Source organism: Pan paniscus, chromosome 8 (genome assembly GCF_029289425.2).
Source record: "Pan paniscus chromosome 8, NHGRI_mPanPan1-v2.0_pri, whole genome shotgun sequence".
NCBI classification, from domain to species: Eukaryota; Metazoa; Chordata; class Mammalia; order Primates; family Hominidae; genus Pan; species Pan paniscus.
The window spans coordinates 122,375,779-122,389,225 of NC_073257.2; the positions used below are offsets into that span (position 1 = coordinate 122,375,779).

General features: G+C 50.4%; 1 protein-coding gene across 2 annotated transcripts in view; it reads left to right on the forward strand.

The window, feature by feature from the left end:
- The first annotated feature begins 2,574 nt into the window (after positions 1-2,574).
- DUSP5 (dual specificity phosphatase 5) overlaps positions 2,575-13,447 on the forward strand; it is a 56,270-nt gene continuing 45,397 nt past the window's right edge. Inside the window, exons 1-3 of one of the 2 annotated variants that reach the window (XM_063607528.1) lie at positions 2,575-3,280; positions 7,802-7,950; positions 12,003-12,222. In XM_063607528.1, the coding sequence (XP_063463598.1) occupies positions 2,623-3,280; positions 7,802-7,950; positions 12,003-12,222 (1,027 nt within the window). In that variant the 5' untranslated portion in view covers positions 2,575-2,622. The remainder of the gene's footprint in view (positions 3,281-7,801; positions 7,951-12,002; positions 12,223-13,447) is intronic. The other variant, XM_034931453.2, reaches the window with a different exon arrangement.

The following is a 13,447-nucleotide window of genomic DNA, read 5'->3' on the forward strand; positions in this document are numbered from 1 at the left end:
TGTCCTAAAAAAAGAAAAAGAAAAGAAAAATGCTAACCGGGTGTGGTGGCTCATGTCTGTAATCCCAGCACTTTAGGAGGCTGAGGTGGGAGGATTACTTGAGGCCAGGAGTTTGAGACCACCCTGGCCGACATAGTGAGAACCTATCTTTTTTTTTTTTTTTTTTTTTTGAGACCGAGTTTCGCTTTTGTTGCCCAGGCTGGAGTGCAATGGCGCGATCTCGGCTCACTGCAACCTCCGCCTCCCAGGTTCAAGCGATTCTCCTGCCTCAGCCTCCCGAGTAGCTGAGATTACAGGCATGTGCCACCATGCTCGGTTAGTTTTTTTGTATTGTTAGTAGAGACGGGGTTTCTCCATGTTGGTCAGGCTGGTCTCGAACTCCCGACCTCAGGTGATCCGCCTGCCTCCGCCTCCCAAAGTGCTAGGATTACAGGCGTGAGCCACCGCGCCCGGCCTGAGAACCTATCTAAAAAAAAAAAAATCCGGAAACAAAAAAATCTTTGGTGTCAGTCTCCAATTCTCTCTCCCCATCTCACCCCTCCCAGCATCTCACTTCCTCAATGTGCTCCCATTCCTATGGCCTCCCCATAGCTGCTGTCACTGCCAAGTTCTGGCAAGTCCATATCAGCTCATGTCTAGATTACCCATGAAATCCTCCCATCCATCCCCCAGACTCCGGACCCCACCCCCACTCTCAAATAAAGCACCGATCCCGCACAGAGCCGCCTCAGCGATGTTCCCAAATGCTATCCGGATCTTGTCACTGAGTAAGATCCCTTGTTGGGGACTGCCCGGCCAAAGACTAAGACCCAAATGACTCAAAACAGCACAAGGCCCTCTGTTGCCTGACCCTGCTTAATCTGCTAATAAATACCAGAAGGGCCTTAGTCTCCCACATACCTCCAGTACGCACCATGCTGGGTTTTGCGTTTTTTGTTTTCTTTACCCCAAGCAGTTTCCTCTGCCTGGAATCTCCCCTCCTGCTTCGCAGCCTGGCTTACAATTCATTCCTCGGAATTGGCCTCAGCTCTCGTCTCCTCGGGAGGCCTTCTCCAGCCCACGCCCCACCCTGCCACACCCCTGCTGGGCGCTCTTCCCCACGGACTACAGGCCTTCCCCTTCCCTCTGGGCTGGGGGCAGCTGGGGCTGAGTATAAGTCTTACTCACGTTGGTGCCGCCAGCCCCAAAACAAAGCCTGGCCCACGTGGGTGCTCCGCGTACGTGTGTGGCTCTAGGCAGAGATGCCGGGGGTGGAAAGGGCCGGTAACAGAAACAGAACGTGCTGGAGGAAGAGCAGCCTGCAGGGAAGGCTGGCACAGATAACCACAAAAAGAAAGAAGGTCCCCGCATCACGTCTTCACCAAGACCCCACTGGCAAGGCGAGGACAGCGCCTGTGGGTGAATGCATCTGTGACCCAGAGGCAATGCCGGCTGTCCTGGTGTCTGATTTGACGGCATCTGATTTCAGAATTTGATCTCTGCTTCCTTCTGAAAACCTCATTCCCTTATGTCAGTTGTCAACAAGCCCTTGTCTAGTGCGGGCAGACTGTTTTCCATCAAGCAGTCCCAGCCAGGCTAACAATAAAATGGTTGGCAGTGAGCTTGGGGGCAGAAACCTGTTTCCATCCATGTGTCCCCACAGCTAGCAAAGCCCTGGCACACGGCTGACCCTCAATAAATGCTTGCTGAATGGGTGAATTTTGTCTGCTTCCCCAGGAATAGGGGTGGGAGGCCTGAAGCCCCTGGGGACCGGTGGGGGCAGACAGCCTGAGATTAAACTTGATCCACAGATAATCCCCCAAATCCAGAAGCCACCTGGACAACAGTTGGCTGAACTGAGCTCCATCGTGGGATACATGCTGATGGTACTGCTGAGTTCACCAAGGGTCTCCCCGGAACCAGAAAACAGCTCCTCAAAATACAACTTATTATTCTAATCATTATTGGAGAGTGACAGAGAAAAGAGTGTCAATCCTTTGAGGGCAGAATCCATTTAGGGAGATTAAATGGCTTTTCTCACCGCCGACCCCCAACCCCCGTTTTTACTTTTACAAACTTTATTATGAAAAATATCAAACATACAGAAAAGTGGAGAAAACAGTATAACGAATCCGGCCACCCATCACCCAGCCTCAGCGATGACCAACCCGCGCCCGACCTCTCCAGTCATCTATACCCCACCCCTCGAGGCAAATCTCCGACGTCCTCTCCTTACACGCGCAGACCTCGGTAGCGACGGGAATCCGTTCCGGACTCCTCTGGGGCCCTGGCCGGCTCCCTCGGCCCTGCTAAGCGCGGCGCGGGCGGGTTCTCAGCCCACGTCCGTGAAGCTGAAGGCCGGATGGTGCGGCGCCGCCCCGCCCCCCACGGCGCTTCCTCCTCGGTCCGCACTGCGCGGGTCACCGCGGCCCCGGAGCGCCTCGGACACTCGGCCGGCAGCCGCGGGTGATGCGCGAGTGAGTCCCTCAGCGAAGCGCGGAGGAGAGAACGAGGAGGCGCCTTCCACTTCCTCTCGCTCTAACGCCGGCACCCGCCCCGCGCGTCCCGCGCCCCCGCTGCCCCGCCCCCGGCAGGGCGTGGCCACGGCCCGAGGGGCGGGGAAACACCCATATTTGGCCTTATATGGGCAGCCGCGTCACGGACGGCACTCATTCACATAAAACGCTGCGCGGCCCGCGGAATCCCCGGCTTCTAGGGCGGCGAGCGGCCGGGCTGGGTATCGAGCGAGCGGGGCGGGAACGCGCAGTTGCGCCGCCGCTTGGGCGCCAGGCTCCGTCGCGGCCGCAGCCCCGCGGGTCGCCCTCCCGTGCCTCGCCCGCGGACACCCTGGCCGTGGACACCCTGGCCGTGGGCACCCGCGGGGCGCGCGGCGCGGGGCCGCTGGCCGGCGGCGGCGGCGGCATGAAGGTCACGTCGCTCGACGGGCGCCAGCTGCGCAAGATGCTCCGCAAGGAGGCGGCGGCGCGCTGCGTGGTGCTCGACTGCCGGCCCTATCTGGCCTTCGCTGCCTCGAACGTGCGCGGCTCGCTCAACGTCAACCTCAACTCGGTGGTGCTGCGGAGGGCCCGGGGCGGCGCGGTGTCGGCGCGCTACGTGCTGCCCGACGAGGCGGCGCGCGCGCGGCTCCTGCAGGAGGGCGGCGGCGGCGTCGCGGCCGTGGTGGTGCTGGACCAGGGCAGCCGCCACTGGCAGAAGCTGCGAGAGGAGAGCGCCGCGCGTGTTGTGCTCACCTCGCTGCTCGCTTGTCTGCCCGCCGGCCCGCGGGTCTACTTCCTCAAAGGTGAGCGCTCGGGGTCCCTGCCACGCTCGCCCCTCCGGCGCCCCCGGATCCCCTCCCTGCGCCGGGCCGCCCTCCTACACCCTGGGACCGGGAGAGTCACCACCTGCCGGAGTCTGCACCCTGGGGCTTGTTGTGCGCTTGGGAGGGCACTGCAAATGTCAGCACTCAGAGCTCCCCCTCTTCCCCACCCGCGTTCCTCGAAAGCGCCCGGCAGCGGGTCTGCCCGCTGGGCTGGGTGGAGTTGGTTATGCTGCGGAGGATGCTGCTGCTTAGCAGTTTGGGGGCCGTCGGCTCGTGCTGGGCACGAGCCCCCTTTCCAGACGCGAGCTTCGCCGCTGTCGCTGGGGTCAGGGCTCGGGGCCTTCCTGATAGACTGATCTGGCGGGAGCAGCAGGTCGCGATCCTCTCCCCCCTGGTGTGGCGCCGTGGTGCCCCCCTTCCTCCCGCCTAGCCAGCTGTGTCTTCACCGACCCCTCTTGCCTTTTTGACCTGGCGAGTCCCTTCCCTTTCCATTTCATTTTATTGCTTTTTATTGTTTCCCTCCGGCCTCTTCTCCCCTCCTAGGTCTTTTCTCTAGCTCAGTTTGGAGCTCACATCCTTTCCACCCTTTTCACCTCCTCCCTCCTCCGCCCCAGGATTATCCCTGGGACCCATCCTGAGCTGAGCCTACAGCCAGCCAGCCACGAAATAGAGGTGCGCGGGGGCAGGGTGGTGTGGAGATTCTGCGGCCTTTGATTTGACATCTCCCGTAGCTACCGCCACAGGCCTGCCCATTTCACCTGCCGGGAAGATAACTTTGGCTTCTGGTGGTGGGTGGGTGATTGACTCTCAAAATCCAAAGCATTGGTTTTTTTCTGGGTTACTTCCTATGACTGCTCCTGCTTTGTGTTTGAGTCCTTTGTAACCTCAAATGACACCCGGGGAGACCTGACCCACATGTAGAGATGAGGGCTTAGCCCCAGCAGGGCCCCAAGGCCGTGCCAGCCCTGGCGCGGACACCTTGGGATGTAACAGTGATGGGGATCAGAGCTCGGTGCAGAGAGCCGGCGCCGAGTTAGGAGCCTGTTTTAAAGCCATGCAACTTGAGTTTCACACACTCCGGGCCAGGAAGATTGTGGAGACAGTTCCCCTCTCTGCTAGCACCTCCTGCTGACTGGTCCCCTGTTGATTTCCTGTTGGAGAGATAACAGAGGTAGATGGTAATCGTCCTTCTTCTAACAGCCTAGCCCCCAGGGGATAGAGGGTTGGCCTTCTGGCTCTGCAGAGGTTTCAGCGTGCCTCCTGATTTCTTTCTCTTCCTAATATGGTTTTTATCTCCTGTGGTTTGGAGAAGTTTCTGCCTCAGTAGTACGAAAGAGGTTCCAGGAGACCCTCCCTGGTCCCCCCTCTCCTCCCCATGCTTCTCTAAGCTGGCCCTGCTGACAGTTTAGAAGTTGTCGCCACAAAGTAGGCAGCTCTATAGACTCACATCTCAGGAAAACTGTGTTAAAATGTTTTTTTAAAAGAAGGTAACATATACACAGGTACAAATTTGAACAGCATGAAGGCCCTGTGATGAGAAGCGGGTCTTCTGCATATCTTAGAACCCAGTTCCACTCCCCAGAGACAGTCGTCAACTATTTCTTGTTTACCTTTAGATAATTTTTCATAAGTATCTTAGAAATAGATTGATTTTGTATAGTCCCTGTCCTGCCTCTTGTATCTATCTAGATCTTGGAGACTTGTCCATATCTGATCATACATGTCTGTTTCACATTGAACCGGTCTCCTGTAATGACCATTAGGTTGCGTCCCGCCTCACTGCTCCAAGCAATGCTGTAGATGTCCTCCATGTGCTCTTGCGTGTGCAGTGCCTTTCAGTAAATCATGAGAATTGCCAGGTCAAGAATTACATGCATTTTAAGTTTCAGTAGAAATTGCTTCATGCCTACCCTTATAACACTACTAAACTTTAAATTGTTGCCAGAGAAAATTTTTATTTCTTTACGTAATTCATGTGCAGATAGGCGTTCAGGTTTTAATCTGGTGGCATCTCAGATCTTGGCGGGGGCAATGCCTTTTGACACTTTCCATAGTCCCCTGTCTCCCAAACAACCACTAAAATGAAATGGTGATGACTGAATTGCGTGGTCAGTGCTTGTTTATATATAGTATCTGTGCTGTCTCTGTTCCCTGGTAATGTGGTGGTGATTGAAAGCAGACTCACTCCAAGAGAAGTAGCTCTAAGAATTGCCATGGCTTTTGCCACTCGAGTGAGGCACCAGCGAGGAATGTTCTGTCTCTCCACACCTCTGATGGGAGTGGGTGAAAGACTGAGACCATTTAATCTGGAGGATTCCTCTGAATCCCAGCTTGAAGAGGCAGGACCCTGTTTATCTGTCCCTCAACTAAATTTTGTCAACAGCATGCAGGATCCAGCCCACACCCGAACCTCTTATCTGTCCTCCTGATAGCCAACTCTGAAGTAATATATTTAAAGCCAAAAGATGGGGTAGCCTGAAGATTCCTATTTCCCCAACCTTCGTCCTGAAGTTTGGGAGGGCCCAGGTCATTCTGAACTCCAAATTCCCATCCAAATCCTTGTTTGTCTCCTGGAACCCATAATGTCGAGGTCCAGGCACGGGAAGTGATCAGGTGGTTTACTGACTAGGGATGCCTCTTCCAAGGAAGCTGTGGGTCATTGTGAGCCTGCGTCATTCTCTCTTGACTGCTGGAAGGGAAGGGGCCCAGGGGCTGTGGCAGAGCATGGGAAGCTAAGCTGCCTATAGCACCATCTTGCACCTCTGCCGTGGCCTCCCGTTGTGGTGGGGAGCATGGTCATTGAGGAGGACCAGGAGCTCCTGGGCAGGCGCAATGGGCTGCTCGTGAGGTGACCACAGGGGAGATCTGGGTGTACTAAGTGGGGGCGGGGCAGTTCCAGCGAGCTGAGAGGAAGCAGTAATGGCAAGATGACTCATTCTAGGATTGGCTGCAGCTTCTGGGAGGGAGTTGGAGACTGCCTTGTAATCCATTAACCATTTGTCTACTGCAGGGCTTTAAAAAAACCAGCATCACAACACCCAAAGTCAGAAAAGAAAAAGGGGGTTCTTTGGAAAATTCATGGTCTCAGAATGCATGTTTAATGGATTTGACTCCAAGTGAATTCTCTAGGCCAGAAAAAGACAAGTGGGCTTTCTGGAGGCCCTAGGAAATGTCTCAGGTTGCTCTCTGGGTTACCAGCAAAGGAGTTTCCCAAGCAAGGCTGGCCTGTTGCACCTGGCAGCCCTCGGCATTCTGAGGGTTCCAAGGCCACCTTTTCATTTGGTTCTTCCCCACTGAAATGGGCCCAAGAAGGCTTACTTATATTTGCAAGTTTCTGTGACTTGCTCAGAGGGTCGTTTTTACCTTATATCCATTTGGAGAGGTGTAAATGTAATATTAAGGATTCTGAGAGTCACACATGCCGTAAGTTGACTTATTGATTGGGAGGGGGGATACAGTAGGAGAGAAGTAAGAAAAGTGGGGATAAGAAGATAGGGTGGTCATGAAGGGGACAGAGACAGTTTTTGCTCATGAGGGCTGAGAATTAAATTCAGAAGTCTTTATTCTTTCAGTTGATTTAGAAGGTAATTAGGCCGGGCGCGGTGGCTCACGCCTGTAATCCCAGCACTTTGGGAGGCCGAGGCGGGCGGATCACGAGGTCAGGAGATCGAGACCATCCTAGCTAACACGGTGAAACCCCGTCTCTACTAAAAATAGAAAAAATTAGCCGGGCGTGGTGGCGGGCGCCTGTAGTCCCAGCTACTCGGGAGGCTGAGGCAGGAGAATGGCGTGAACCCAGGAGGCGGAGCTTGCAGTGAGCTGAGATCGGGCCACTGCACTCCAGCCTGGGCGAAAGAGCAAGACTCCGTCTCAAAAAAAAAAAAAAAAAAAAAAGAAGGTAATTAACTGGATTGATGACTCCAAATTGGACCTAGAAAGGATTGTCAGCAGTGTTCTTAGCACCTTGGGAGTGAGAAGCAGTGAGGCTGTTTTACTGCCCTGAGTTGAAGTGAAACCTCGTATGAGCCCCCATTTCCTTATAAATGGAGGAGGTTCCAGCTAGAATCCTGCTTAGAGCAGATGGGCTGGGGAAGAAGCCACTTGAGGAGCCTATCTTCTCGCCAATTAATGAAATTTTGGGTAATCACACCTTCCTTTTAGATAAACAAGAGAGAAAATAGCCTTTGTTTTCTGGAGGGATTTGGTTAATATTTGCCAGATGCTAGACACTTTCTTTCACAGTTTAATCTGCTTCTGATAGACACAAAAAGTTAATCATTGCCTCTGAAAGAGTTCTTTTTAGAGGTTTGTATGTGTGTACAGCCCCTTTCTATTCTAAATCTGTTTGCTGGTTTTGCTCAATTTTTAATGACCAGAATCTGTACTGGCTTATTTTTTTTCTTAACTGTGTAACACTCAGAGTATTGATTAACTATGGGTATTTTCTCACAGCGTGAGAAATTGATGCTTACCATCTGTCTCACCTTTTTGTTTTTGTAGGGGGATATGAGACTTTCTACTCGGAATATCCCGAGTGTTGCGTGGATGTAAAACCCATTTCACAAGAGAAGATTGAGAGTGAGAGAGCCCTCATCAGCCAATGTGGAAAACCAGTGGTAAATGTCAGCTACAGGCCAGCTTATGACCAGGTACGTGATGTGATGGGGAAGAGGTATCCTGAGTGGTATTCTGGGCTCCTGTCTCCCTTCCTTCCTCAGCACCTGACTGTTCTCTCCCCACTCAGCAATGATGGTTAGTTCTTTTGTGGATCAGGGTGTTGGCAAAATCCCCTGGCTTTAGGGAGCTTCTGTTGCTTGCCAGCTTGAGCTTCCATCCAAGAGTAAATGGGCTTCCTTCCAGCAAACAAGCTGACAAGAGCAAACCAGCCACAGGATGCTTGGCAGCTTCTGGGGAAAAGGGGAAGTGAAAGATACATTATTGTCATCTGGCTTCAGAGGTTCAGAGAAGCTTTGAAATACTGGTCTAGGTTTCCCTGAAGACATTTCAGAGTTGACTTTCAGGCTTCCTGTGTTGCTTTTCTTTGTAATTGTCCATGCTCTGCAGTTTCTGCAAACCATCCCGGTACCTGTCAAGGTGTGTCTTGTTGGTATGTTTAACTGAAACTGGTGTTGGTGGGGGTGCTACAGAGAAAGTCCTGTTTGGGTGGCTAAGTAGGCTCCTCTAAGGGGTTCTTATGCTTACAATTCCACAGATAACTGAAACCAGAGGAAATCAAAAGATACTAGAGGGCTTCATGTTTCTGTAAACTAGTGAGTTTTTGTTTTTCTTCTAAAAATGAGTGCTTTGTGATAACTCATTAAAGGGAAAAATAAAGTGGAAGGGGGTTACGTAGCACCATCCAGGAAGATGAAAAAGCAGGTGAGAATCCAAATCTGGCAGAAACCAGAGATCAAAACCTAACCATCTTACGGAAGGGAAAAGAAGTGTTCTGTGGCAAGTGAGATGATTGATTTTGCAGAGTCCTGCAGCTGGTTCAAGGCAGCATCAGGCTCAGAACCCCTTTCTCTCAGCTCCCTGTTCTGATTATTTCAGGACCTTGTTCTGTTTTCCACATGGCCTCTAATCTAGACACCTGACCTGGTGGGAGTAACCTTTCAAACTTTTCACATAAACCAAGAACATACGCAAATCATAAGAAGAAAGATTGCTAGATGCTAAAATGCCAGCTCCCTGCCATGAACAAAACCCTGTCCCTGGGGATAAACTTCGAAGTAAAGCCAGATGACCTTTTCTTGAACGGGCTCCTTGGTCAGGAATCCTATTAGCTTGTCCAGATGCCAGGGTTAGGATTTTGTTTGTTTTCCTTTAATAAACATCCTTACAGTATATGACGAGCCCGTGGCTTTCAAGCTGTGGACATCTGGCCTAGCTAGATTTCTACTTTTGTTTGTTTGTTTGGGTTGTGTTTTCCCCCCATTTCTCAGAAAGTGAAAGAGAAATAAGAATTGGCAGAATGTTGTGAAAGCACGGCACATCTTTGGCCAAGTGAGGGGTGAGAAAGCCCTGATGTGTCTTCAAGATTCATCTGGGGAACCCCCTAATGCTACTTCTTAGAAATGCTTCTGCATTTAGAGCAGCCAGATGAGGTTGTGTTAACTTTTGGGGTTTCTGAAGGCCTTTGGCTTCTTCCTCTTGGTCTAAACAGAAGTTCAAAAAGGGAAAGAAATGTAGTTTCAGGGGTGTGTTGGGCTGAGCTCCAAAAGAAACTGGATAGGATCCCAGGTCTGGTGTATCAGCAATTTCCAGGCACTCAGGAGAGGAAGAGATCTTGAGTCAACCATCCAGCCTGCTCCTTAAAAGGGCGAGCCTGTTAGTGTCCATTGGTGGGGACCCGTAAGTCATCAGTGGCCATGTGAATCTGGACTTGGAACTCTGACTCCTTTCCAAAGAACTTTGTACCACCTCTGCTGTTCTCCTGGTTTCTAGCTGGTGGGGATGCTGTGCCCAGGGAGTGGGTCCAACTCAGGTCAGGACTAGACCTGCTTGGATTGCCTAAAAACCTGTGTCTTCCCCATGGAGAGAAGCCATGTTCTGTTCATTCTTCAATCTCTATGACAGTGGCAGCTATGTAACGTGCCAGGTTTTAATGCATTCATTATCCCATTTACACCTTACCAATTATCCAGAGAGGATAGGTATTATCCCCAGTTTAGAGACAAAGGGTCATAGGTTAAAGAAGCTATCCAAGATCACATCAGGTAGTAAGCATGGAGCTCTGGAACTTAACCAAGAGCTCCACTGTCTGATGCCCAAGCCCAGGTTGTTAACCACTGCACTACTTTGCCACCAGGAAGGCTGCTCTGTACGCATGGAAGTTTGGGAGGTTTCGAGGAGGTGATGCAGATGGACATTTTATCTCTAGAGGAAGAGAGGAAAGAGGGAATTTTTTCCTTCCTGTCTTTACCTGAAATACTTACTTTCTCATGTTGATCACTATTGAAATGCAGTCAGACAAGGCCTTGCATCTCATGCTACGCAATCAGTTTTGGGTTTCAGCCCAGCTCTACCACTGACTAGCTCTGACTTGGACAAGTTATTAAATGCATCTGAGCCTCAAGTTGCCCATCCGTAAAATGGGAATAATGTTACCTACCTCACAGATTTTGTGAAATTGGTATGATGTAGGCACATCTAAAGGGTTAAGCCCCCAGAGGCCAGCCATAGTTGATGCTGATAAAAATACCAGTTGTTATTACCGTATGTAAAATCTTGTGTAATTTTCTTTCAAGTGACTGAACTGGCCTTTGCTTAAACACTTGACTTCTCAGGAAACAAAAAGCTAACGCCGGGTGTGGGGTAAATTGAGAATTGCCTGTGGCTGGCCCCTGTCCCACGCACCCTTCCCTGTTAGGGATCTGGCTGAGAGTTTCCATTCCGTTCTTATTCCAGGGCAGGAAATGGAAACACAGGAAGCAGATGGTTGGCATGGGAAAGGCTCCCAAAGACACAGCCACTGTCACCCAGCCCCTTGTTTCCCTCTCAGTCTCTAAGGGCTCCCATTTTTCCAACCATCACTAGCTTTTCTGCCACCTTTAGAGCCCTGTAAATGCTGTGACTGCCAGAGTCTAACCAGCGGTTCATTTTAGTTTTGCCTCAAGGTGGATGGTCTCTGGTTCCCCCTTGACTAGAAATCTGGGGTGTGGGTAGCCTCCCAAAAGGATGGCTCTGTAAGCAGGTCTCACCAGCACTTTCAACAAACCCCCGTGTGAAGAAGGTCAGAGGCGGGGAAGCCCCTCTGCTTGTGGCCTGACAACATTTTTTATCTAAAGATTCTGAGTAGGTAGTGGTTATTTTCATTTCTAAAAAGCATACTTTTTTGTGGAGGTGGAGGTGCATTTTAACATCTCTAAAACCTGGGTGCATCTTAGGATCAACAGTGTCTTTGGTTTGATGAAATACACCATATAGGCTAGGCTTGGTAGCTCATGCCCATAATCCCAGCACTTCAGGAGGCTGAGGTAGGAAGATTGCTTGAGGCCAGGAGTTGAAGACCATTCTGGGCAACATAGCAAGAACTCATCTCTACCAAAAAAATTATAAAATTAGCCAGGCATGGTGGTACATGCCTGTAGGCCCAGCTACTCGGGAGACTGAGACGGTACGATCTCTTCAGTGTAGGAATTCAAGATTACAGTAAGCTATGATTGTGCCGCTGCACTGCAGCCTGGGTGACGGAGCAAGACTCTGTCTTTCCAAAAAGGAAAAAAAAAATACACTATGTAAAATGTCAAGGCTGTAAAGGAGGACACACACCATGTTGAGTCCTGGTCCATTTTATCTGTAAAGAAAGCAAGACTTTCCCAAGGCATAGGAGATTGCCCTGGTACTCTCAGGGCAGCTGTAACTTCAACACAGGCCCGTCAGTTTTTCCCATGTTACCACATGGCTTCTCATCCTTGTCAGCGCAGGAAGGCTGTCGGCATATCCTACCTCCTGGATATGTGCAAAAAAGTGAACTCTTTGCTGTCATTGAGTCACAAGGCAGTCACATAAGGTAGAGAGTTGGCCAGGATGGAGATACAACCACACTTGGTTGAACTGCCCTGGCTCTGAACTCCACTTGGAAACCAGAAAGGGAACCACCCATCTGAAGAAACAAATAGGTCGGAGTTGTTTTTTCCTCTCTCAAATGAACAAGCTAATCCAATATTTCCTGATTGTCCTTTGTCCCTGCTTCCAGGGCGGCCCAGTTGAAATCCTTCCCTTCCTCTACCTTGGAAGTGCCTACCATGCATCCAAGTGCGAGTTCCTCGCCAACCTGCACATCACAGCCCTGCTGAATGTCTCCCGACGGACCTCCGAGGCCTGCACGACCCACCTACACTACAAATGGATCCCTGTGGAAGACAGCCACACGGCTGACATTAGCTCCCACTTTCAAGAAGCAATAGACTTCATTGGTAGGTTTAGCCATTCCCCTTCAGTTATTTTGGGAGCCCCTTTGGGGCATGTGTTCTTGACTTTTGATGTCCTGATGGAAGCTACCTTCACTGAAAGAAAAGTGTCTTGTATATGCCGCTGCTAAGAGTTGGAGCCAACATGGGATGCAGCTACCAAAAAGGTGGAAGGGAGGATTTAAGTTGCTATGAATAGGAGCTTTAATTTGCAAGATAAATGAATTAATATAATTTTATGGCAGTACTCACTGTCGATCTTGTTATTGTTTCTAGCTGGGCAGGAGCTGAGTGCATCCCTGCGTAATGCTCCACACAAGGAAAGCAGGGGGAAGAACCTCCCTAACTGTGCTTCTACGTAGGTTGGGTTTATTTTTAAAAGCAAACAGAAGGATTCAGAGAGCACTACTTACGCACTGAGCCCCAAGGGCCCCCAGCAGCTTTCCATACTCTTGGTGAACGGCTTGGGGCAATTTGTTTTGCATTTTCAGCTAATTTTGGATTAAAGATAGCACTTGACTCAAGCTCCATGCTGTATGCACAGAAAAGTTGGCATCTTTTGCCTGCTTTCTGCATTCTTTTTTTTTTTCCTTCTCTCTTTTTTTTTTTCTTTTTTTTTTTTTATTATACTTTAAGTTTTAGGGTACATGTGCACATTGTGCAGGTTAGTTACATATGTATACATGTGCCATGCTGGTGCGCTGCACCCACTAACTCGTCATCTAGCCTTAGGTATATCTCCCAATGCTATCCCTCCCCGCTCCCCCCACCCCACCACAGTCCCCAGAGTGTGATATTCCCCTTCATGTGTCCATGTGATCTCATTGTTCAATTCCCACCTATGAGTGAGAATATGCGGTGTTTGGTTTTTTGTTCTTGCGATAGTTTACTGAGAATGATGATTTCCAATTTCATCCATGTCCCTACAAAGGACATGAACTCATCATTTTTTATGGCTGCATAGTATTCCATGGTGTATATGTGCCACATTTTCTTAATCCAGTCTATCATTGTTGGACATTTGGGTTGGTTCCAAGTCTTTGCTATTGTGAATAATGCCGCAATAAACATACGTGTGCATGTGTCTTTATAGCAGCATGATTTATAGTCATTTGGGTATATACCCAGTAATGGGATGGCTGGGTCAAATGGTATTTCCAGTTCTAGATCCCTGAGGAATCGCCACACTGACTTCCACAATGGTTGAACTAGTTTACAGTCCCACCAACAG